The 27,069-nt window shown below is 43.6% G+C and overlaps 1 protein-coding gene across 1 annotated transcript in view; it reads right to left on the bottom strand.

Annotated features, from left to right (window-relative positions):
• Positions 1 to 5,055: 5,055 nt before the first annotated feature.
• The window catches only part of LOC124722626 (pikachurin-like), a 51,111-nt gene continuing 29,097 nt past the window's right edge, over positions 5,056 to 27,069 (bottom strand). The window contains exons 5-6 of the mRNA XM_047247760.1: positions 5,968 to 6,197; positions 5,056 to 5,162 (exon numbers count right to left, since the gene is read on the bottom strand). Of these exons, the coding sequence (XP_047103716.1) occupies positions 5,056 to 5,162; positions 5,968 to 6,197 (337 nt within the window). The remainder of the gene's footprint in view (positions 5,163 to 5,967; positions 6,198 to 27,069) is intronic.

The following is a 27,069-nucleotide window of genomic DNA, read 5'->3' as shown; positions in this document are numbered from 1 at the left end:
ACGTCATCCAATGACGCTACGACGATACAGAGCGTCAAAGCAACAGGTGGCACTATGCCATCCCTTCGGCGGCAAACGTGACCTTTACGCTGATGGAACATAGGAGAAACGTCTCGCAATGTTGTTTATTCTTCAATGATCGCGACTGATTGCTACGATCGCCAGGGGAGAAGATGGAGCTTTCTGCTGCACCTTCTATGAAAGCGATGTTTTACTTCTTTGCTGGATGATAGTTTCTGACATAGGATTCTATCTGCAGTTTACTTCTCTTCTAGAACCGTCTAAAATCCCCATTGTTTTTCGATACAGAGGACAAAAATAAACTGTGTCTGAAACCTTCGTCTACCAAGGCAGCGGAGCATTGCATTCATAGGAGACAAGGCCTGTCTACGCAGCAGCAAGCTTTGTTTTCTGCACTGGCGATCGTGGCAATCAATCGCTATCGATCGATAGCAAATAACATTGCGAAACATACCGCCTACGGTCCGTTAGCGTCAAAGCCACGTTTACTGCCGAAGGAGTGGATTTAGTGGCATGCGTCGGTGCCTGTAACGATCTGCAGCGTCGTTGGATAATGTTCCTGGACACGGGTCCCTGTCCTAGATTTGTTCCTCAAGACACTATCTTCAACCTCTCGAAGTGTGTCGTAAGATATATGAGACACCCTGCATATGTAGCTGAAGTGATTGATCTCATTGATCCCATAGAGCTGTTTTCAGGTTGTCATTCATCTTCATCGTCGTCAGTAGATCTGATTCCAGTTAAACGGGGTGTGTAGGGTACCTGGATGTAGGTGGTGATTATCCACTGAATATGGGTGCAGGAACAGCAGAGAAGGCCGCTCGTGGATGCAAGAAACTCCTTATTGCTGTTTGTTTACATTTATTCGATTGTGATGCAGCTAGTGTTGTTGCCGAGCACAGCATATACACCGCCACTGTGTTTCTTGGTACGTCGACGTCTGACCCATCCTTGTACATTGTGCTGACCGTGCAGTACCGATAGGAATGCTGGAAGCGGAACACAGTGAGCTCCCACAACCTGGTAATACTATTTACCTGATGTGTGACGGTGGCTGTTATTGTTAGCGTAGCAATTCCTGTGTGGAGAGCAGAGTATGGTAAAGGGGCTAATTGCAACCAGAACTCTTTGGAGCGCCGAATGTATGGGCAGTGTACAGATGACCTGATAGAACATAGGGCCTTAAAAAACAAAAAGACAGTAATAACCTTCGTGGACTTCACAAAGGAATATGACTCCATCGACAGACAGACTCATGTCAGGACCCTGAAGAACAGGGGACTTGATGAAACTACACAAGAATTCATAAAAGGAATTCTGACAGATACAAAAGCAAAGGTGAGATTCAGAGGAGCACTGTAAGAAGAATTTGAGATCAAGGCTGGTGTTAAATAATGAGATGGACTGTCACCATTGTTGTTCAGTATAGCACTGAACGAAGTGATCAGGCAGTGGAGAGCAATAAACGAGGAAATGGGAATACCAAAGACCCATGTGGGGGACAAAAAGGACAACAGGGCTCAAGTGGACTGCCTAGCCTTTGCAGATGACGTAGCAATAGTAAGCGAGACTGAAGAAGATGCAAAGACACCACTCCACAACATATGTAAAGTAGCCAGAAAGGTGGGACTGAGGATCTCCTATAACAAGACAAAGACACTAAATACCACTGCAGAATGGAAAACACCGGAAGGCACTGTGCAGTTCGTGGACAAATTTCAATACTTGGGAGAATTTATAACAGGAAGGAACAGAAGCAAGGAGGGAATAACAGAGAGCATAAAGAAGACGAGGTCAGCCTTCTGCATGACGAGAGAGATACACAATAAAAAGGATATATCCACACAGGCAAAGATAAGCCACTACAAGGCAACGATGAGGAATGCAGTATTATATGCTGCTGAGACGATGACAGTAGGAAAAAATGGGGCAGAACAACTAGAGAAAAAAGGGAGAAAAGTACTGAGAAAAATACTAGGTCCCAAAAGAGGTGGAGAGAGTTGGATGCGAAGACCTAGGGAAGAATTGTACCGGAACATAATAACAATATCCGGGGAAATCAGACTCAAAAGGGCAAGGTTTGCTGGACATGTAGTTAGGATAATTATAGACAGAATGACGAAAAGAGTATGGGAAACAACAGGGAGGACAAGGGGAATGACAGGAACCCAGTGGGTTGTTGAACTTCGGAAGGACTGGTTGGAATCGGGGATCAAGGTCGAAGGAAAGGAAAATTTGAGGAAAAAGTATACACCGACCAATATGCCGGAGATCAACGACAGAGAAGATTACAGGAAAATATTAGAGTGTCACCAGTGGAGCCGACAAGAGAAACGGATACTGAAGATCTCGGAAGAAGAGCGGGAAAGAAGAAGAGAAAGAATGAAGTGGTTCTGAGAGAAGAAGAAGAAAATTCAGTCCACGAAGGGGCTACCCGTGGTCCTACAGAGGCCGTAAAGCAAAAAGAAGAAGAAGAGGAATATAACCATAGTCCATCACGAGACGTCGGCTACGAGATTATCTCTGGTAACGCCAACATTCTCAATTGAAAGTAATCGATCTTTATTCTTAAGCTACAATTTTGTCATCCAAACTTTATCTAATTTAACACCTCCCCATTCTCTATCAAAATTATTGTGATGTTTACAAATCACAGTAGCCTCTTTATACATACGCGCCTGATAATGCGATATTTTCGACATGACACTCGCCTCAGTGAATTTTATTTCATGACCCGCTACGGCCGATTGATCCGTATGTCCCAGCTGATAAATCCTCTTGTATTTAAACAGATGGGTGTTAATAGTTCTTCTTGTGGTACCAGTATAAACCAATCTACAACTACAAGAAATTCTGTATACACTCAATCTGGCCAAAGAATGTGTATCTTTTGCTAGCCTGTTTTATCTTCTTGGTAGGTCTGAAGGTAGTTTCCACCCCATACTTGCTCAACAATTTCCAATGTGATCTGTGATTTTGCTGATGAATGGATGGAAAACTTTCTCTTTGGGCAGCCACCGTTCCGTGTCGATCCTAATTCACTCCATAGGGTAAAGTGCTCAATGTATCTCCTTGTTTGAATAGCCAGGTCATATAATAGTGACGGTTTCCATCGCTAAAACAGAGATAGAATGATGTTTCATCCACTTCTACTACATGCCGCTCTAACTCAATTTTGGCGTGATGCAAGCAAATACGAGTTTGTAACCACTGGCTACCACAGAGAGAACTTGTACACTCACTGGGAATTTACTTCCCTACTTATATCGAATCCTAGTACTGCCAATCCTAGCGAATCAACATGATTCTGACCTGCACTGCTTACCTTTCAGTGTGGCAGACTTCATTTTACTTCACCAAGTACGCTCTCATTTACAACCAATACCCTAGATCCATTATCCACGAGTGCGTGCTGAAAAGTAATGCCTCCAAATGTTTTTGTGTGAAAATAGTTAACGTTTCTTAAATAATAAAACAAACGTTATTAACATTCTGCATCTTTGGTACAGTGGACTCAACTAATCCGCGAGAATAAATCAATAGGATATTTCTTGTTGGAAATGGAATGTAGTTTAAATTTGTTCTGATAAAAATTTTCGCTAAAAGCCGTGGTGTTTGAGATATTTAAGACAAACCTAAAAAAGTTACCTACACACCCCAACGTTTACACCTCACTTGTCATGGTAGTATTTTTTCTCATGACTCCCTCCCCCCCCCATACACACACACCCGCCCTTCCCTTCAGCGCCCCCTCCCCCCCAACATTCAACAAAACTTTGTCACAACGTGATTTTTTTCTCCAGTCGCTATTTTTCGGTCTTCGTTCACTGGGCTATATGGTCTTAATAGCATGATTGTCCAAGATGATCTCATAGGTACTGATATAAATTTTGCGAATGTGGTCCATAAAACTATTCACCAATTCTCCATACCTATGAAATATCCTCGTAAGCTGCTAACGATAGTATCTCCTAGTATTTTTCCTCGTATATCTTTCTACTAACCCCTTCCCCAAGTCGGAAACGACTGTGCAGCCGCTGATGTTCAAAATGTCTGGGAAATCTTATCGGACTTCACTGCTAAGGTCATCAGTCGCTGCCGGCCGCGGTGGCCGTGCTGTTCTAGGCACTTCAGTCTGGAACAGCAGAACTGCTACGGTCGCAGGTTCAAATCCTGGCTCGGGCATGGATGTATGTGATGTCCTTAGGTTAGTTAGGTTTAAGTAGTTCTAAGTTCTAGGGGACTGATGACCTCAGATGTTGAGTCCAATAGTGCTCAGAGCCATTTGAACCATTTTTTCATCAGTCCCTAAGCTTACACACTACTTAAACTAAATTATCCTAAGGACAAATACACACCCATGCCCGAGGGAGGACTCGAACCTCCGCCGGGACCAGCCGCACAGTCCATGACTGCAGCGCCTGAGACCGCTCGGCTAATCCCACGCGGCGCAGCCCCTGATATCTCGTGGCACATTACATGACGCGTAGCGTCCCTGCTAACTTATTCTAGCTAATCTCAATAATTAACCATTTTTACAATTTCCCAAACTGGCAGCACTATCCAAATTTTCAGAAACTTCAAGGACACCTTTCTTGGCATCCTGGAGAATGGAGTGACCAACAAAGCAGAGCTAGTATGAAAGATGAGAACCTAGAATGTGATTGCTGCCTCCCTTCCTGCGTTAGTTGTCCTGATTTTGCCTCCAACTAAGCTACCTGATGTAGAAGATGCTGAATCGCATCCTGACCAGGAACGTGTTTAGACTTAATGCTTACTTGCAACTACCACAAGTACACAGAATATCCAAAAGAAGAAGCGATAGGGAAAGCAATCATACAGACCGTAAAGCCTCTGAAGAGCGACTGGCTGTTGTCTTCAGGTTATCATCCATCTTCATCGTCAGTAGATCTTCCGAGTCCAGTTACAGCGGGGTGGAGAATGGCTACGTGTAAGTGGTGATTCTCAACAAAAGTTGGGTGCAGCTACATCAGAGAACTCAGATCATGCATACAAGAAACCCTTTATCGTTCTTTATTTAAATTCGTTAGACTTTGATGCCGCTAGTGCTGATGACAACCGTGGCAAATACGCCGACGTGGCGTCCCTTGGTAAGTTGACCTCAGGCTGAGTGTTGTAGGCTGTAACAGTGGCAGTGCACCACCAGTGTGGTTAGTGAGTATCGATGGATTCTCGAACTACCTGACCCATAGCTGGCCTACCTGGCATGACTGCTGTTACCGGGAGTGTAGCTCGCTGTGTCTTGCCTCCCAGTGACACAGAGTGAAGGCGTCCCCGTTGGGAACCTTAGCAAAAGTATGGACCCTCAAAGGCAGAAATTGTGGAGCTACCGAAGCGCTGAGGTGGTCAGGTGATTGACAATGGTTTAACTCTCAGCGACGATAATGTCAGAAGCATCGTCGGTATAGCACTGACCTGCACAAACTGGACCCCTTACTGGAGCTCTGCCATTCGATGGTGGCAGGCAGGATCACAGGGGTTTAAATGCAGCTTCCTGGGGCTGATTACGAGTAAGAGACCACGTTTCTGTTTAACGTGGAATCGTCGGGTACAAAGCTGGTGACCGAAGGAGGACGGTTTATGCGCATGTTGAGGAAGACACAGGGTAATGATCAGCGGTAGTCAATGCTCTGTACGCCCCTCTCTTGCCTAAGCCATTCAGCACGGACTGCGATCTATTCCGTTCCACACCAATCCATGGTGAATGGCTGTATGACCGTCTAGTAGCAGTCCTACAAGATCTACACCATGACCAAGCGTCCAGGATCTTCCTTTAAATGTAGGATCCTCATTTTGTCCGGTGAGATTACTTTCAGCTTTAGCAGCTAATTAAATTGGAGGTAATCAACATAGTTGTGCTATTTACAAGAGGAATAAATCATGGAGATGATAAAGAGAAGGAAGTAGTGGTGATATGTGGCTCACCTGTGAACTCGGGAGGACAGTGACAGCGGAAACTGTGTGCCGCGGTAGGCGCACAGGAGCCGCCGTTGTGGCAGGGCAAGCGTGCGCACGGGTTGGCGCCGCACTCTTGTACACCCACCGCGCGAACTATCAACGGCTCGCCCTCGTGCAGCCGCACCTCCTCCTGGTTGAGCCTCAGCTGCTGCACACAGCCAACCAAGCCACGTGCTGCTCCCACATTTTCCGACACCCTGTCAGCCACAGTCAATATGTCACTCCAAGTACTACACACACAAAATTTCTGAAATGAGGAAGAATTTTATCGTTGAGGAAAATTACATCGACAATGATGTTGAGACAGAAAGACTATTCGGCACAATGATATGAATTGTTACCTGAGATAGTGAAAGAAGTTCCAGATATAAAATTAAATAGCACCAATTACATATATTTCAGTGAGATATAAGAACCTGTCAATACCGAATGTGATTTATCTTTTACTACATCGTTGCTATGCAGCTTACATGAAACTTATAAACTTCATTTTTCTGACTAAAAGCCGACACCATATTCATAGAACTCAGCTGTTGTATCTACATTTTCTGCTATACATAAGATTTCAAACTTTTGACTATTATGGCAGAAAATAGTACACATTATACACTCATGGTCAGATAAAACGGAACACCTTGAACGACTAGAGGTATGACCATCATATTCACAGTATATGTACAATAGTATGTTCACAAATGAGTAACATTTGAATCATGTCGGCCAGTGGGTTGAAGGTAAACATGGATATAGCAGCGCAACACCACCTACCGGTAGATATGCTTGCGGCTCTCGATGTCGCTGTAAACCGAAGGCAATGGAACTGTGTGACTTGAGGAGACGTGCAGGTTGCTTCGCAGCCGTAAGCGTACCGTCAAATCAGTGAGTCCGAAACAGGGCGCATTATTGGCATGAAGGAATGTGAGGCATCCATCTGCGAAACTGCTGTTCGTGTGGGACGAAATGTTTCGGCAGAACAACAGGTGTGTAGAGAATGGTTCACAGAAGACCACAGAACACAACTAGATGGGTCAAGTCACATCATCCAGATCACCACCACCCCCACTGCCCCCTCTCCCCTAGAAAATCGACACCTCATCCGAATAGCATTGCACGAGAGATCTACGTCATCCTGGCTCTGCTGCAACAGTGGGACAGTGTAATACATCGTACATCATCATTTGCGGCAGTCCATCGCCATTTATTACGGCATGGGTTACGTATGCGTCGTCCGCTTCTCCGCGCTAGACGGCAATGGTGTATGGAACGACATCACTGGGGGCAGGAATGGCATCAGATAGCGTTTTCGGACTAATTCAGGTTCTGTTTGTTTGAAAATAATTGCCGAATTTTGGTTCTCTGCAGACAGCAGGGATAGTGGCATCACAGTGACTGCATTCACACAAGACCTACAGAGCAAACTGAAGGCCTTATGGTGTGGGGTGCTATTGAGTAAAACCACAAATCACAGCTGGTGGTGTGCAGGGCACTGTGACCACTGTGACCTATGTGTATGACATCCTACAACCGCTTTCTGCACACCGCCTCAGACGCCATTTCTCAGTAAAACAATGCACGATCACATCTTTGGAACAAGGTGAATGCAGCATGGATGCCTATACTGTAGAACTGTTTTACTCACGTATGTACTATGTGTACTTTAGCATTATTACTTGTATACTGTAAATGCCACTGAAGATCGAAATGTGGCCTAACACTGATCTAATACAATAAAATTCTGAAAACAAATGCTGCATCTGTTGCATCACGGATATCGACTTTCAGTACTAAAAATGAAGGCTCATAATATTTTCTTACAATTATCTTACACACAATGAGCACGAAATGGAAGCTTAAACATTTACACAAGTTCCTCACAGGAAAACTAGTACAGAATATTGTATACACACAGAACTTACGCAGAATGTTTTATTTAGCAGAAAAAATAGTCTAAAAACTTCCCAAAGAGAAGTACTACAGGGTGTATATAGTACATTAGCTTACTCAGTCCCCGGCATCGCCCAGGAACGTAATAATTCCCGTCTCCTAATAGTTCATCTCCCCCTCTCTCTTTCTCCCACCTCCTCCTCCTCCTACCTTTCTGTCCGTCTTCTCCCCCTCTCACTGTTCATCTCCTCCCCCTCTTCTCTGACCATCTGCCTCTGCTCCTCTTTCTGTCCTGATCCTCCCCATCTCATTGTCCACCTCCTCCTCATCCTGTCTCTGTCCGTCTCCTCCATCCCCTCTCTCTGTCTGTCTACTCCCTCCCCTCTTCCCGTTCTTGCCTTCCTCCCTCACAATGTTTTACACCTCCTCCTCCCTCTTCTGTCCATCTCCTCCTCTTCCCCTTCTTTGCCAATTTCCTGCACCGTCTCTGCCCATCTCCAACACTCCTTCTCTCGATCCATGTATTACTCCCCCTCTCTAGCCATCTCCTCCTCTTTCCTTTCACTGTTCATCTCCTTATCTCCCCTCCATTTATTCATCTCCATCATCCCTTTCAGTCTGTTCAGCCTTCTCTCCTCCTCCCCCCTTCTCTCACCATGTTATCGCCCCATTCGAATAGAAGATTTCAGGTTCTTATCCCAACAGCATTTCATTCCAGATGGTAAGTTATATGTGTACCAAATTTCGTTGAGCTCCATCTAGGGGTTTAGGGGGAGATTTTTACTAGTTACTTAGCACACGTATGCTCTTCACATTTATTTCACATACATTTCATACGTATTAGTACATATGATTCACTTGTATCTGCAGATAATTCCACCGTGCAGTTTTGTCTTCACGCAGTTCAATGTTTAACTTAACTCCTCCCGAACAGGCCATTAAGGCCCAACGGTACCGACCGGCCTCCGTGTCATCCTCAGCCCACAGGCATCACTGGATGCGGATATGGAGGGGCATTTGGTCAGCACACCGCTCTTCCGGCTGTATGTCAGTTTCCGAGAGCGGAGCCGCTACTTCTCAATCAAGTAGCTCCTCAGTTTGCCTCACAAGGCCCGCTTGCCAACAGCGCTCGGCAGACCGGATGGTCACCCATCCAAGTGCTAGCCCAGCCCGACAGCGCTTAACTTCGGTGATCTGAGGGGAACCGGTTTTACCACTGCGGTAAGGCACCATACGTCCTGTGCTCTGTGTCGTATAGCGATATAGCTCTGCAAGTACACTACATTTCAAACCTGTAACCGAATTCCATTGTGGGTGAAGTTAACATAGGTCATATGGTAATACAAGGGTGATGACGTATCCTATAAAGTCGCTACCAATTATAGGGTGACAGCAACTCTTTACGCAGCTTTCGGTATCCTTCGAGTAGATGTCAAAGGGGTAAGAGTTCTGGTGTCTGTTTCCCAGGGTAGCGAGGCTGAGTGTTTGCTGCCGCTTGGTTGGCACAGAGCGTGCATCAGTGATACTATCTGCGAGAGCCGGAAGAAGCATTGCTCTGGTCAGATGGATGTCAATGACATTCAGATGGACTCAATTTACGCCCTAGTCTTTGTTTACCGTGACCCTTGCCTCTTGTATGTGATGGTATATAGAGTACGAAGGTCACGTGTATTATTAACTACGTTACTCACAACCCTCAATAACTGCGTCGTGTGGATGATTACCCTCTACGTTGTTCGGTACCTGTCACAAAACCGCCTTCACTTTTCCAGGTTTTCTGTATCAGTCACATCGACGACTACCTTCAAAATCCGCCGACATCCAGTCGCCTCATGACGTGAGGTGCAAATTCTTTGGGTTGGCGGTACTGCACCTAGAAGCATTCGAAAGCGGACTGTAACAGCTTATAGCTCATAGTTCCCTTGAGTGTCGTTTAGTACCAATCTGATCGGAATCAGAAGTTGCACAGTTTCAAATGTGTCATCCTATCGCCGTATTTCATTTTTCCATCCTTAACGTCCATCGATAATCGGAGAATACCACATCCGATTGTAGGATGATCAGTACGTCTCTATCCATAAGGAAAAAACCTTAAAAGACTTTGTCATCTCATTACTGGCCAACTATCCCAAGACTGTCACTATAACGACACCTGGTTGCTCCCACAATTTACGTTATCTGGTACTCGATGGCCCGAGTCGGGTCCAGTTCGCACCGGAAAGGAAGAGGAAATCATCAATTATGAGAGCACCGGTCACCCAATGTGGTATGATAATGTCGAAATTCTAGAACTGATTTCATCTTTTTGGGACTCGGCTGTGTAAGAAGAAGACGAAATTCGTTTGACAATTAACTTAAGTAATATGGATAGCGATTTCAGTCTGGATAAATCATGGAATTCATTAATGAACTCACCAAGAAGTTCCTACAGTACATCACAACATGGATCGACTTCGCAGCCACAGGTTAGATTTATGCACACTCATTGCCTCCGATCCACGTATCAGACTCTTATGTATCTGTGACTGCACACACAGTGACGTAGTCTGCGTGTATAAAATAACAGTTCGAATGCTGCAGCCACAGACTGTCGACTCAATCTGAAGATGTCCGGAAGATATACGGTCCACATATTAGAAAAGGAATAATAAAGTTTATGAGGCTGCATTCCCGAAATTGAATAGAACACTGCCTACTCTATGTCAGCGTACACTCGCATTTTCAACCAAAGGGGTGGCCTAGCGGTGGATGGCTATCCCCATTTTGTTCTCAGGATAACCTCCACACCTTCTCGCTGTATGATGGTATCCTTTAGTTTCATCCTAATGATGGATGAGTGCGAAACGCATACATCAAGCCAAGCAACAACATATGTCCTAACATATGTCCTAACTTTTCACGTTTATAGGTTACGTAGAAAGACATAGAGGGGTGTACTGTTGTGTGTGAAGATAACTGCATTCACGTTATTCTTGAATAAGTGAATTATTAAGGATTTTGGCGTTGGATAGAATGAAGTGACTACTGACTGAGATACATCATTCACTCTCGTTGTGACAAACGTACACACCAGCCCTACTCAACACACTGGGTATCAATAATGGTAAGTATACTGTGCATTCTCAACTTCTTCAAAGCCGTATTGAAGGCACATGTAAATATTGGTCTTTGGTGGGTATACAGGGCTCTCGTACGTAACGGTTCCTCTTCTGGCTGTGATTTATGATCTGTTGTACGTCTGCTCCGTGACCTTTACAGATAAGTACTGTTCGGTGAAGGAATCTAAGCTTTCACAATCAAAATATAGACAGAGGAGCTATCCACGTCGGAATGTACTCTTATAAGCTATACACCTGCAAATTTTCAGGATTAATTTGTGATCAGCTGTTTTTGCAGACTGGTGTGCAAGGCTATGCATTTTACCAAGTTACCTTATAGTTAATGTGGATACAGACGTCTTATCCAAATACATGCTTTTCCAGCTTTATTGAGTAACTTACGTTTCAACATAGAGCCAGTCATTTCGTTTTAGCACTATCGGACACCTGCTCATTTCAGTAGAATTTTTCCAATCGTAAAACCTCACTTTTACCATTTGAGGTTAATAAGAAAGGACAGAAATTCAATGGTTTGCATCGGTTCCAAACGTAAATCTAACGTATTTTCATCCACTTGTATATTAACAGGCCTTAGTGTACACAAGAGACAGTTATAATGGGTAAATACTTTAGAAAGCTTACTACACTACTAACAATCATTTGACCATTTTGGAAGGATGTGGTGGTCCTTGTTCCGATGTGTCCTAGGACATACTGAAGGGTATGAAGACTAGTTCAATCACTATCCAGAGTCACAGATTTAATACTTTATTGATCTTCTAGCATCCATTCAAATACATACATATAATATAACTTCCTCCTAGACCACTGGATCGATTTGAACGGAACTTGGTGCACATACCACTTACTGTCAGGAAAGAACCACTGTGGGGGTAACAAACACCTACGTCTCAAAGGCTTGGTGGTGGTGGATGGGGGGGAGGGGAAGCTCACTGCACATGGTCGCCTCACTGGTGTTCTGAGCTGGACAAAGCGGCTTGTACGCTTAAAATAAGAGAAGAGGTCCCCGCTGTGAGGAATTACTACATTGGACACATTAATCACACAAGTTATAGTTTGCAGAGAGTTGCATGGTTATGCTGAATAAAGCGCAAAGGAAAATTGTAGCAAACTGCATCTGATTCGTCCATGGATAATCAGAGGGAGGAATGCTTATTTCGTATTTCCAAAGCCATCTTGATGTCTCCAGTGAATTTATTCTCTGGGGGCCACAGTTTCTAATATACGATTGAAAGACGGTGATTTTGGAGTGGTTTTTGGGAATGCTACTACGATGCTACAATAAAGTATCGGTATTTCACGTCATTTATTACTTCAGATCTAAACGAGGAATATGTTTTTCACAATCGAACCTAAATGAGAATCAGTTTGAGCTCATTAATCACATTAACGACCACGGAATCTCATTACAACCTGTGAGGCACCATAATGTTGAAACTCAGTTTGTGCTTGTACACAACGAAACCGCCATCCCAGTTAGAACAACAACTTAGATATACAACAGGTCATTTTTTTTGCTTATAGGTCACCTAACCATGGAAAAGTTGCAGGACAAATATGGACTCTAAAAAGCTAAATCAAGCCTCAGTACAATAGATTTTTATTTTCTCATGTTGCACCCAATTCATATAAAATGGATACAGAGCAAAGTTTTCCAAAAGATCAATAGAAATTAAACAAAGTAACGCTGACTCTGTGTGTGCATATGTATCTGTGGGGGGGCGTGTGGATGGGGTAGAGGGTACTGACTTATGTGGAAAACCGTATGGAGAAAACACAGCAAAGGTTTCCTCATCTGCGCAGCTTGCGAATGCCTGATTAACGAGTCAGAAGAGACCAAGAATTGTAATAAAACAGGCATCACTAATTGTGTATAGAAAAAAATAACTTGCAGCGTGCTCAGAATATCGATGATACTGTCACAACAGCGATACTTATATTTCTTCAAACATCAGTTATGGTGGACCCATCAGCACCAGACGATGCCTCAGAGACTAACTCCAGAGACATCATTCTTCGCCTCATTTCCCAAAACTTCGAGGAAAACTCACCCTTGAGGAAACCACTCATTGCTGTCACTAATGTTCAAATGGTTCTAATGGCTCTAAGTACTATGGGACTTAACATCTGAGGTCATCAGAACTACCTAAACCGAACTAACATAAGAACATCAAACACTTCCATGCCCGAGGCAGGATTCGAACCTGCGACCGTAGCAGCCGCGTGGTTCCGGACTGAACTGCCTAGAACCGCTCGGACACCGCAGCCGGCTGTCACTAATGTAAAGAACCAGAGTTCCGCTTGTTTCACGAAAAGTAGGGGAGCTAAGCATGAACATAGCACTTTTGTCGTAAAACAAGCACATTAACATAAAAGAAGAAGGTACTAGGCTGGAGCAGTGTCCTTCTGATTGATCAACATCTTCGAGCCGAGAACGGTGGAGGGAGCAACTCATTTGACTGAATACAACTAAATTTTGGAGAGAAGTCAGCAGATTTCTTCACGGTACTTGGATGGTGCCACGGTGTCCCAAGCTTAGATGTTTGTACGAAAACGCCAAAACTTTAATGCTAAATTATTGTCCTGGTGCAACTGTGGCGAAGTAGCAACCTCTGCCCTCAGTGGGAAAGGCGCCGCCTGCAGCCAACGAAACACGGAGAAGATTACAGGACCATTTTTGTTAAACTGCTCGATACAACTAGGATTCTCACCTCTGCTAATGAGACTCAATGACAGCCTTATGCCGAATAATTGGAACTAGAGACTAAAATGGTTCAAATGGCTCTGAGAACTATGGGACTTAAATTCTGTGGTCATCGGTCCCCTGGAACTTAGAACTACTTAAACCTAACTAACCTAAGGACATCACACACATCCGTGCCCGAGGCAGGATTCGAACCTGCGACCGTAGCAATCCCGCGGTTCCGGACTGCGCGCCTAGAACCGCGAGACCACCACGGCCGGCAACTAGAGACTACATTGGGTTCACACATTCCCAGCACCTCATAAATAATAAAGAATAAACTAACCAAGAAAAACTGACAGAAATTTGAAATAATATCGCATAGCAATATGTGACAGTCATGTCGTAAAATCAGAAAAAATGCACCGTATCTGTATGTTTCTTCACTTCATATCGTCGAACTATTCGGAATAAACCTCGTCCGAACAGGCCTCAGAAGACTCAACGGTATCGACTGACTGCCGTGTTATCGGTTAAGACTGGCGTCATCGGCTACCAAGAGCGAAGGCTGCCGCAATGCTCTCTCAACCGTTGTCAGTTTTCGTGACCTGGAGTTACTGCTACTAGGAAAAGTAGCTCCTCAATCGCCATCACGAGCTAAGTGCATCCTGGTTGGTCAACGGCACAAGGTGCCCCAAATGGACACCCATTTAAGTGCCCACCACACCCGACACTGTTTAACTTCAGTAATCTAACAGGAACCGTCATATCCACAACGGCTTAGCGACTGACCTATTCAGAATAAAACTGTAGTTTATTTTCAATGCCCGCGATGTCCGTAATTTGGATGGAAGCTGCAGACTATGTACAAAGGTTTTCTCAGGTAAAATTAAACTTAAGTCAATTTTTATTTAAATGGTATAACCACTCAGAGCTCACACATGTTGCCTGTCAGAAGGTTAGCGTTAGATTCCATACTAACCTCTCCTGTTTCCCATCTGCCCACGAAGGGCACACTTTCATGACTGGCTGGTTAAGTCCGCCAATCATTCGTATCCTTAATCATTGCAGGTCAATTTTCAATAACTGAAATTGTTGTTATATAACCATCTGCGCAGGTAAAGTCTTCAGCATTGCCAAATTGGTTTCTTAATCATTTATACATTAAATAGCAATGCTATAAATTATCAACTTGGGTGCCAAATCTGATTCCATACTCACTGCTAGCGGTCAGCACTCAAGGACAACTCAGTCTATTGTCAGTGTATGCTGGGCAGAAGGATTTCGCACGTTTTGGCGCTGTAATTCATTTAGAGTTCCTTTCACTGTATTGAAACAGTAAGAGAGAAATAAAATATGGGAAAAGGAACATGTACAAATCTGTAACTTTCTGTATGTAATGTATGTCTGGGGTTTTGGGCAGATAGTCGAGAACCTTGCACAGCATGTTCGTGAGGTGGCGGGAGAAAAATGGTTCAAATGGCCCTGAGCACTATGGGACATAACATTGGAGGTCATCAGTCCACTAGAAGTTAGAACTACTTAAACCTAACGAACCTAAGGAAATCACACACATCCTTGTCCAAGGCAGGATTCCAACCTGCGAACGTAGCAGTCGCGCGGTTCCGGACTGAAGCGCCTAGAACCGCTCGGCCACCACTGCCGGCGTGGCGGGAGAGATCATCTGTCAGCACAGAGACAACCGCAGAGCGTTGGAGCCAGAGACCATCGTGCACAAATTGGCCGCTATAAGATCGACCGACCACTATATGTTGCTCATTGATGGTTGCTAAGGAATCCAGTGACGCCGTAGTTTTGTCAACGAAATGGTTCAGCTATGGTTCTATGCCAGAGGAAAGTTTCTTACTGTCGAGGAGCAGTGAGGGACAATTAAGAGGAGCAAAGTTTGTGTATAGAGGGTCGCAAGGACTGGATATTTAGTTACTGTTTGTTGGCTAACTTGAGCTAATGCGGTTTATCTATCGATATTAATTAATCGGGCGGTTATATCGATTTATTGTTCAGTTGGGAAGTTCCCGAAATTTTAGAAGTGTGACTGAAAGTGTCTGTATTTCGGTGAAAGATTGCAGCAGCAAGTATAGGGCTGGATATCAAAGACTGGAAATAATTTAATTTCATTGCACCCCTCGACTTATTTTGAAGAATTAACGAAGTGACTTATTCTTCAATTAGCTGAATGTGAGTTTAAGTTTGTACTTGTAGTGCGATTAAGAGTTCTCTGAGGACTATAAATCCTGAATCGTAAAAGTATTGTTTGACTTCAAGTGATTGGACTGAAGCTATTTGAGTCATGGTTCCGGTTATGGTGTGTTTGTAGCACACCTATAGAGTGGGTGCTTTGATTACTTGTAAATGACTATTATTCCTAATATACATAGTTATAGTTTGCAATATGCTCTGTTTGTTTTAATATATTTTAATATGTGTCATCCTAAACAAATTAATGTAACCTTCAATTAATACAATCAGGTTTTTTCTCTTTCTTCACTTTTGATCTAGAATAAGTAAAATTGTAAATCTAACTGTCAATAATGAGATGTTTGCACTGATGGAAGAAATAGAATGTAATAAAATAATAAAATGTATCCCACATCGTCAAAAGCTGAAAAGCGTATTGCAGGCCCTTGAACAGCCCACCCTTCCCCCTGAGGAATGGGAATGAAAAGTGCAAAAACGAAAAAAAAAATGTAAAAGTTGACGAAGCCGTTCTCTGAGGCATAGAGTAACGACTATGAATGTACTAGATAGATTTGGTATTTGAGGTTAAATGTGAACAAGATTATCTGAATATTGATTTATTTTATTGTCGAGTGGAGTTCTAGATTTTTGTAGAGATTTGAAGATTGTTAGCGGAAGACACAGACTGATGGTATTCTTTTTTATTTTGATAAAACTTACCTCACTCAGAGTTGTGGTAGTAACGTTTCAAAAAACTCCACTGCAACCGTTATTCCTGTAGTTAATAGTGACGATTGTTATTTACATTGACGTTTTGTTAATGGGATCGTGGATCGATAACACCTGAAGTGACTAAGAATTTTTCCAATTGTGTTTTAAATTTGGTTAAAAACTGGTGGTAGCATCTAAGACTTTCGTTGGACCTACTTTTGTATTACTTCATTTCGCTTAGGGTGGGGACTGAGTTTTGTTTGTTCTCGACCACTCGTCGGTGTTGGTCTCTGTAAGTAGACAGTAAAGAGAATGAAATAAATTGTTAATTTGTTTAGAAGTCAAAACCTGGTCGCCGTGTCCTCATTTAGCCCAAACTTACTAAATAATTGCTATTTTACAGAAATCATTCATTATGATAGGAACAAGCGAGATCTTAAACTGTCGCACACTAACCAATAGAAAAGTGCTGTCAAAATCAGAGATTCTTGAGTGATAAATGAACGGAAGATAGGTAATCCAAAGTATTTACGAGTTAAGAAAATTTTCTTTAAGTTCATTTAACGGATAAAATCATAATAAAGTAATTAGTGCAAGAGTTTATGTTTAAAAGGATGCAAGAGCTTACTGTCTAAAAGTTCAGAAAATAAGAACGACAGGTTTATTTTAGTCCTAAAGCTGAAAGTTTATGAACGTAGTTTCGTAACGTAAAGACACACACGTTGCTTATAAGATTGACAGATGTTGCTGTAGAAACAAAATAGAGCGCTGACAGTATCTGTCAAAATTCATACACTTCAAACATATTTTGGATTTCTGAGGATGGTAGTACGCGTAAGCAAGAAGGTAGCAAAATATATCAACCTTTATTGTGATATTACTAAAAGCTCAAATAGGCAAGTGAGTGCATTTAAAATCTGTGATTTATGTTAAATAGCGGTCTGATGTGTGTTTGGGTAGGAGTGATTCTTGGCTACGCTAAAAGTTTACTAGTAATAAAATTGAATTATACCTCTTTTAGGAAGCGTTCTAAAGCATTATGTCTTACACACGTGACTAGACAAAATAATTTCAGATTCATTTCGTTCAATTTATGGTATTTAATCTTTTGTGTTACTAGGCCGTATTCGACGCGCAATTGCATTTTTCCGTTAGTGCGTTGAGGTCATTATAGGAGGAACTATTTGTTAAAAGCCACTGATATTGACCTTAATGTAATACATAACAATAATACATAACGGAAAGGTGTGAAAACCTGTATCGAGAACAATATACGCAGAAAGATGTCGTTTGTGTGCGCCGTTGCATTTCACCAGAACCAGAACTTCTGTGTAGCTAGAGTGTTATCGCAGCGTTCCTTCACATTAAAAACGGAAATTCTTAAGACTATTAAATTTTTTTCTCAATTTCTCCCCCTATTGGGGCGCGGTTGTGTCTCCTACTAAAGGGTTAGTTGAGTAAAGGTACAGACGGCAATTGCGGCACCGGGCAAAACGCTTTCCTACACCCCCCGTCCATATGGCATGACCATCTATCGCTCATGGAGTAGGTAATCTATCTTTCCAACTGGCTTGCATAGCTACACCAGCTTATGCATTCCGATACGATATAATAAATCATGACCCACAATGTGGCAGAAACGCCAAAGACTGCCTGCTGCACCTCTCCTACACAACGTGCACCGTGGTCCATGGGTTCGACGCTCCACATACTGTGACCACTAAACGTCGTCAAATATTACTATCTTAAACTGTTAGTAGCGAATAAAGATTTCTGCTATCATTAAACCAACCTCATCCAATCCTCACCCAAACACTCTACAACTCGAACAGCGACCTGCTTCGAGGTTTCAAATATATTTGCTCGAAGCCATCGGCTCATAACGGACTGTCCTAAGTCAAAGCCAGTTAACTCACTGAATTTTACCATTTGCAGATATAGCGCCAATGAATGATTTCCTCTCGTTTCTGCTAAGCTTTTATATTTTCCTAGCAGCGTCACGTGTCCTGTAACGCTGCAAGGGGCTGCGACTCTCACTGTGGGCAGTGATCGTAAGTTCTGGCTCTTCAACATATATATCTATATATTCGATGCGATCAAACGTATCCAAATCCAAACACACATCAGTAATGCAGAACTGTCCACAAGATGAAACCGCCAGCATAAAAGGAGGAGGGTAGCGTTATGTACTCAGTATGAAACAGTTGCAGTAGAACAGGTAGATGTGGAGAGCTCGGTGACTTCACATGTGGATTAGTAATCACTTGTTACCTCAATAACAATTCTAAAGCTACCCAGTTCGACTGTTGTTTGATGTGTTTGGGAACTGGAAACGCGAAGGAACAACCACAACTAAACCAATTCCATGCAGGTCTCATGTACTGTACGACATGGACCGTGGAGCATTGTGGAAGGTGGTCGTGAAAAGTTTCATGAAATCAGTGGAATGAATCACTCGTGTGTGCCCAGCTAGCACAATAAGTAGTGTATAGGGAGACAAAAAGAATGGGGAACAATAGTCGAGCAACTCTTCATAAGCCACAAATTTGCATAGTCAAGTTTAAGCGACGCTTGAAAAGATGTAAAGATAGACGCCACATGAAAAACCGTAAATGGAAACAAGTGATCTGGAGTGATGAGTCAATCTGTGACTTGTGCCAGTCCGATGGAAGAGATCTGGTTTGGCCTATAGTGAAGTACGGGTCGGAGGGGAGGAGGGGGGGGGGATGTTACGAGGCGTGTGTTTTAAGTAAGTACCGTTTTGAAATTAAAAAAAAAGACGTGCTAAGATTTGTCAATAATTTTATTTTTACATGAAAGTTTGTACCTTAATCTACGCCGGCCGGTGTGGCCGTGCAGTTCTAAGCGCTTCAGTTTGGAACCGCGTGACCGCTACGGTCGCAGGTTCGAATCCTGCCTCGGGCATGGATGTGTGTGATGTCCTTAGGTTAGTTAGGTTTAAGTAGTTCTAAGTTCTAGGGGACTGATGACCTGAGAAGTTAAGTCCCAAAGTGCTCAGAGCCATTTTTGAACCTTAATCTACTTTTCTACATAATTTCCGTCAATACTGAGGCACTTGTCATAACGTTGTACCAATTTTTGAATACCGTCCTCATAGAAGTCTGCCGCCTGACTTGTTAACCACTGCATCACCACTGTTTTGACTTCGTCATCGTCTTGAAGACGCTGACCGCCCAGGTGTGTCTTCAAGTGCAGGAACACATGGTAGTCATTGGGCACAAGATCGGGGCTGTACGAATGATGTTCTAGCGTTTCCCATCGAAAAGATGTGATGAGATCTTTGGTCTGATTCGCCACATTCGGACGGGCATTGTCTTGCAGCAAAACGATGCCCTTGCTCAACTTCCATGGACTCTTGCTTTGATTCTGGTGTAACGTAGGCCACCCATGTTTCATCGCCCGTAACAATTTGGCTTAAGAAATCATCACCGTCGTTGTGGTACCGCTTAAGGAAAGTCAATGAAAGGGCTAAACGTTTGGTTTTGTTCACATCCATCAACATTTTCGGTACCCAACGTGCGCACAATTTTCGATAATTCAAGTGCTCGGTCACAACGCCATACAAAACACTACGAGAAACATTAGGAAAGTCATCCCGCAAGGAGGAATTAAAGTGTCTACTTTCTCTCACTTCCTGCCCCAAACTTTCATTAACGACCGAAGGACGTCCACCCCGTTGTTCATCATGCACATTTGTGCGGCCATCTTTACATCCTCTCACCCACTCTCTTACCATTCAATCACACATAACGTTTTCTCTGTGAACTGCACAGATCTCACGATGAATATCGATCGCTTTTAGGCCTTTAGCATAAGAAATCTTATAACAGCCCGTACTTCACAGTCGGCGGGACTCACGATTGTCGGAGGCATTTTAAACACTCGGTACACAACGTAAACAAGGAAGAATCAGACCGTTATGGCGTCAGTGCGTAAATTAAGGTACAGGCTTTCATGTAAAAATAAAATTATTGAGATATCTTAGCACGTATTTTTTCAATTTCAAAACGGTACTTACTTAAGAAACACGCCTTTTATTATGATATTAGGACGTGTTTTTCACGATCAGGGTGTGCTCCGCATATTGTGCTTAAGAAAAGGCTAATGCGAATGGATATGTAGATATTCTACAGCATTGTTTACTGCGTACAACTGAGGAACAGTTCGGGACGATGATTGTTTGCATCACCATAACAACACGCACTGATAAAAGGAACCATTGTGAAGACAATGTTTTTTGAAATATATCATTCCTGAAGTGGACTGGCTTGTGCAGAGTCCCAAACCGAACCCAATCGAACACCTTTGGGATGAGTTAGAACGTCAGCGTCGTTCCTGACCCCAACTTTCAGCGTCACTATCTTCTCTAGTTTTTGCTCTTGGGGCAGAAAGGGATGCCAGTCCATCGCAGACATTCAGAAACATCACTGAAAATGTCCCCAGGAGAGCTCATTCCGACAAAAAGGCGAAGAGTAGACGCTCTGCATCACATATTAATGTTCGCTAATAGATATCCAGATATTTTTAATCAGATAGCATAGCAAAGCAGAGTACCCGACACTGCCTCGGTTCTGTTTATTCCAGTTTTCTACTAGTGCACCTCCTCTTTCCCTATCATTGAGTCCATCGTCTAATTTTCTCTCTCTATTTCTCTTTTTGTCTCTTGCTTTTCTCCGCCACATCCTATCTCTGTCCATCTCCTCCACCCCTTACTCTCTGTCCATCTCCTCCTGCTGCTCTCTCTGCCCGTCCTTCTACTCCTCTCCCTCTCCATCTGATCTTCCCCAATCTCTCTACCGTCTACTCCTTCCAAATCTGTCCATCATCTCCTTCCACTCTATCCATATCCCCACTCCCCATCCATCCATCTCCTGCCTCCTGTAATTTCATATCCACTTCTACCTTTCCTAGTCCCTATTCCCCTTCTTCCTCTCTCTGTCCATCTTCTTCTTCCTCTCTCCCAGTCCATCTCCTCCTACCACTCTCGCTATTCATCTCCTTCTCCCTCCTCTGCCTCTCCATCTCAACCATTTCCTCTCTCTGCCCATCTCCTCTCCTCTCTCACTCTCCATCTCCACCTCTTCCCTTTCTTTCCATTTCCTCGTCCCCTCTTTCTGTCCATCTCTTCCCCCTCTTTCCTTTCTTTGCCCATCTCCTCCTCTCCATACATTTGCCCTCTCTCTGTCTATCTCCTCCCCCACACGGTCTGCGTTCATGTCCTCCTTTTCCCTCTCCATCTGTCTGTCTATTCCTCCACTTTCTCTCTCTTTTTATTTTACCCCCTTGCCAATAGGGGGCTGTTTTTTCTTAACCCCACAGTCTCGTAACTATATGTATACCATATTTGATGGAATTCCTCCCAGAGATTTAGGATGAGCTTTTTATTCATTCCTTTGCCTGTACAAGCATATGTCAAATGCATTTCACATATACTTAAAGTAGCAGTTTTCCTCGTATCTCAATATCTGACATCATATCTCACGAGCTATCTGTTGTACAATGTTATATTGTTGTAGGTACAGTCGGCGGCATATATCGTTACTGTCTGCGAAATTTGTTACGAATAGGTTTACTATCAAAGAAGTAATAAATCTGAAAGCGATACATGATGAGGAAGATTTCACACATCCCAGTGGTTATGATGCCGTATCTCCTGAACCATGTGTTGTCCATCGATATAATTTTTCTAGTATATTCTGTGGTATACATGAATAATGTGTGTAAAATTTATCGTGAATGCCGTTGGTAGTAAAGAAGTAATAAACTGAAGCGTTATGCTTTATGCGGCAGTGTTACTCATGAACAGCGAAAATTTAGTGAGCGATAACTTTGTTTCCTTTCGTCATTTATTGGGTGATGTCAATGAGAAAACCCTCGTAAAAGTTTTACACTACGTGTAATGTTCGTGGCGTCACTAAGTGCCCTCACTCTCTAATAATGGATGAATAAGTTATGGGTGTAGGAGCACTTGCGCGTCTTGGGTACGCTGCTTACTTATATGTACTTCATATATATTTCATTGTCGCTCTAGCTTAGGAGACCATTGTGTTTTCTACAATCCTTCACCAATCATACCTGCTCCTCCTTTTATCACACTTATCGCCTTGGTTGGTTGGTTGAATTGGGGGAGGGGACCAAACAGCGTGGTCATCGGTCCAATCGGATTAGGGAAGTATGTGGATGGATGTCGGCCATGCCCTTTAAAAGGAACCATCTCAGCATTTGGCTGAAAAGATTTAGGGAAATCACAGAATACCTAAATCAGGATGGCCGGATACGGGTTTGAACTGTCGTCCTCCCGAACACCAGTCCCGTGTGCTGATCACAGCGTCACCTCGCTCGGTCCTACTTCGTTTGTCTCACTGTTGATATCATCCTTCCTTCCTGTTCGTGTGCTTCCTATGCCCCTTCTGTGCTACATGGATTCTGAGATTCCTATTCGTGGTAGTTTTCCCTATTCCAATCTAATTAGGTGTCCAACCACATCATTGCTCTCTTGTTTATCCTTCAGACATTATTAGCCATTATTAAAGTAATTTTTTCCGCTCGTAGATGGCGTTGTAGTCGACGAAGTTCCATATTTCTGATTTTTGCAATTAAGAACTGACACATTTGGTTTTGCTTTAAATTTTCGATAAACATCTAAACATTTTTGTTTTAAACATTTGACATATTATCCTAAATCTAATTTTGGTTTACAAATTTCATTGTTCAGTAATATTTTTATGTTTAGATATTTAGAAGTCTGACAGATTAGCTTCATTTGCCGTAACGTAGTTTCCAGAATGCTTATACATTGATTTCAGTTAGTCCTCATACCATCAGCATGCTTGATTTCGGAGACGTACCCAGAATCTTACCACTAGGGTGAATGATTTCAGTAATTTCTTCCATCCAACTCAGATTGCTGCCTATTACTTCAGCATCGACGCTGAATGAAAGAGATTGTTTCAGATGAAACCTAGATATGTTTTGGTACCAAACCCTAATTGTAATGAAAATTAGGGCTCCCATTTTGAAATAGGAAGTTGACCCCCATTAGGTAGTGGCAAATAAAGTCGTAATCATTAATCTGTGGATGGCGCGAAATGGGGATGTAATGAAAGGAGTGTGAGAGTAATATTCGCAGTACTCTCCTTAATCTGATCGCGCTCGCACACTGAAGTAGCCTTGTGGTGACGTGTGTTATTGCTGTCAAATGTTAATTGAATTTCTCTCATCAATTCCTTTATTGGTTGGCAGATTTTATTGTTCACACGTCCAGTATCTTTAACACAACATACTGTTTCCGAAGATAAGTAGTGAGGGATTGAATGTTGTATGTTAACTGGGGACCTAGAAACGACGGAGAGGCTCCGTCCCCGCTGCAGCCGCAGTGGTCCACAACCCCACGATGACTACCACAGTCCACTTCACCCCTCCGCCACCCCACACTAAACTCAGGGTTATTGCGCGGTTCGGCCCGCGGTGGACCACCCCAGAGAACGTCTCACACCAGCCAAGTGTAGCCCCGATGTGTGCCTGGTAGAGTAATGGTGGTATCCGCGTATGTGGAGAACTTGTTTGCGCAGCAAACGCCGACATAGTGTAGCTGAGGCGGAATAAGGGGAACCAGCCCACATTTGCTGAGGCAGATGGAAAACCGTCTAAAATCCATCCACAGACTGGCTGGCTCACCAGACTTCGACACAAGTCTGCAGGGCGGATTCGTGCCTGGGACCAGGTGCTCCTTCCCACTCCGGAAAGCCATGCGTCAGACCGTCGTCTACCTGGGCGGGCACTGAGGGCTTACTTGGACCAGGATTGCTTTCAGTATATAGCTGGTCTCGCAGCATGATGACATTTCCTCGGGCCTTTGTCCCACTTGAACGTGGGGTCGGCCTTGTCACTATGGATTTGGCTATGTTAGTGTCAGAGGATCGTCGGATGCCCTTCCTGGCGCCACTCTGTACCCCTGGTACAGAATTAGTGTACCCCAGCTGTCTGCATCTAGTGTAAGCCATGAAAGAGTGCAAACGTTTTTCAAATGTCTGCGAGTTGTGTAACGTGCGGGACGTGGGGACCAACCCGGTATTCACCTAGCAGGATGTGGAAAACCGCCTAAAACCCACATCCAGTCTGCCCAGCACATTGGCCCTCTTAGTTAATACGCCGAGTGGATGTGAACCGGGGCAACCGTGCCTACCCGGGCATCTCGCAGCATGACGACATTTGCCTTAAGTGACCATCATATCTGCATTTTCGACTTAGAGTTTCGTATACATTGTGAAACAGTCAATAGTTTAACGAGGAAGTCGCGTGATCGTTACAATAACTGGTCACAAACTGTTAGTCTACAAGCGTACATGAAATCACAATAACGGTACCTAGGCTACGTGTCCACTTGCTCTATTATGAGATTAAATATTATGACCACTGCTTGACCGAGCGAGGTGGCGCAGTGGTTAGACACTGGACTCGCATTCGGGAGGACGACGGTTCAATCCCGCGTCCGGCCGTCCTGATTTAGGTTTTCCGTGATTTCCCTAAATCACTCCAGGCAAATGCCGGGATGGTTCCTCTGAAAGGGCACGGCCGACTTCCTTCCCCATCCTTCCCTAATCCGATGAGACCGATGACCACGCTGTCTGGTCTCCTTCCCCAAACCAACCAACCAACCAACCAACCACTGCTTGAATTGCTCTAGAGCCTTGCGTCAGATGGTATTGTTTAAATAGCACACTATTTCTACAGGACAGCTATTGGTTATCTTCGCCGGCTGGAGTGGCCGTGCGGTTCTAAGCGCTACAGTCTGGAGCCGAGCGACCGCTACGGCCGAAGGTTCGAATCCTGCCTCGGGCATGGATGTGTGTGATGTCCTTAGGTTAGTTAGGTTTAATTAGTTATAAGTTCTAGGCTACTGATGACCTCAGAAGTTAAGTCGCATAGTGTTCAGAGCCATTTGAACCAGTTATCTTCAGGTGCCACTGCCCCTAGATTTTGTGGGTCGCCAATGCATACGTTCGCTTCCTAGAAAAGCGAAGGCGCTAAGAGGTGTGGGTATATCGTCACCGCAGAGGGCGCTGACAGAGCTCTCTGCCGGGGAAAAGGCTCTCGGAATACAGATGCGCTGCGCAGGGAAGCCCGGTCACAAGCCGCAGATTCCATGTGCGCGGGCAGGGTCTTGGAGCACGGCTTATCAAGTTTAGCTCGTCCGAATTAGATTCCCTAGCGGTGTTATATTTGCCTCCAAGTGTTATAAGTGTTTTGAAACTTTTTTCTTTTAGTTTGACTACGAACAGCAAAGTCTTAGTGCCGCCAGTCATTTTTCCCTGGTTATCCGAGCTGACACCCTGTGCGTCCCTGTTAATTAAGTCGTTAACTGCACGTACCATGTTGGTCTGTAAGCTCTGACTTTCGACACCAGGAAAATTTATAAGAATAAGGATGAAACTACTTCCTGATTACGTACTGGTATGACAGTCTTTTCCGGAAAATACGAAATTCCGTTTGAGGAGACGGTGATTGACTTATTGCACGGTATTACTTTTTAGTTTTGGAGTGGCCACGTTTTTATGATACAATCATTACCGGTTTCGGCATTCAAAGGTCTTCCTCAAACGCTGTAATAGAGAACAGAAAAGCTTAAATTAGGACCTGAAACAAGTGCAAATATTTTCACTAGATCTACATGTGAAATTAGTAAAGTTCTATTACAATGTACATAGTTCACACTTACAGACGGAATTTGATGAACAAGTGTTCATGCGTTGTCAACTAAACACAATATCTGAAATCATGAAATTATCTACATACTAACAAATGTACTTTTTCTTCTCTACTCTTAGTGCTAGTTGCGCCCGTCCTCTGTAAGAGAATCTTCAGTCATAAAAATCATAACGTATAGGGTCGCCGTGATCGTGATAAAAGCTGTATCGGCCAGGCAGGCAGGTATTTTAACCTGAGATTCAAAGAACACAACTACGTCAGCAGTAAACCAGAATTAGGTTTACGTACCCAATATGAGGGACGTGATACTGAAAGCATCGGCCAACAACTAAACATGTTACATAATGCCGAAGAAAGAAGACAGACATTTTATAAGAAGCGGAGACTGACGACGTGAAACCCTAAGAATCGGATGGACTCCTCGTTGAACAAAATGGGTTGGCAAATAATGCATATTTTAATATTTACGACGGTATCCTTAGCTGATTTAGTGGCTGCTGCCTCCTTAAATGCTCCAGCTGATCTGAGGATGACTAGTGAACAAGTGCTGCATTGTGCTGTTCGGGCAGCGTCTCCGTTTCCTAACATTTATCCAGAGAACATAAACACCTCGCTGCCGGAAGAAGAGTGCCAGCGAGTTGCAGCAAAGAACCGCTCTGGTCGTCCATTCCGTGTCGTCTCCCCTAAGCCTACGTGCAGCATTGTAAATATCTAACAAACTGAAGTGTAGTGCCACCGGGTACC

The sequence above is a fragment of the Schistocerca piceifrons genome, chromosome X (genome assembly GCF_021461385.2).
Source record: "Schistocerca piceifrons isolate TAMUIC-IGC-003096 chromosome X, iqSchPice1.1, whole genome shotgun sequence".
Lineage (NCBI taxonomy): Eukaryota > Metazoa > Arthropoda > Insecta > Orthoptera > Acrididae > Schistocerca > Schistocerca piceifrons.
Note: the sequence above shows the minus strand (reverse complement) of the source record. Positions and strands in the feature narration are given on the sequence as shown.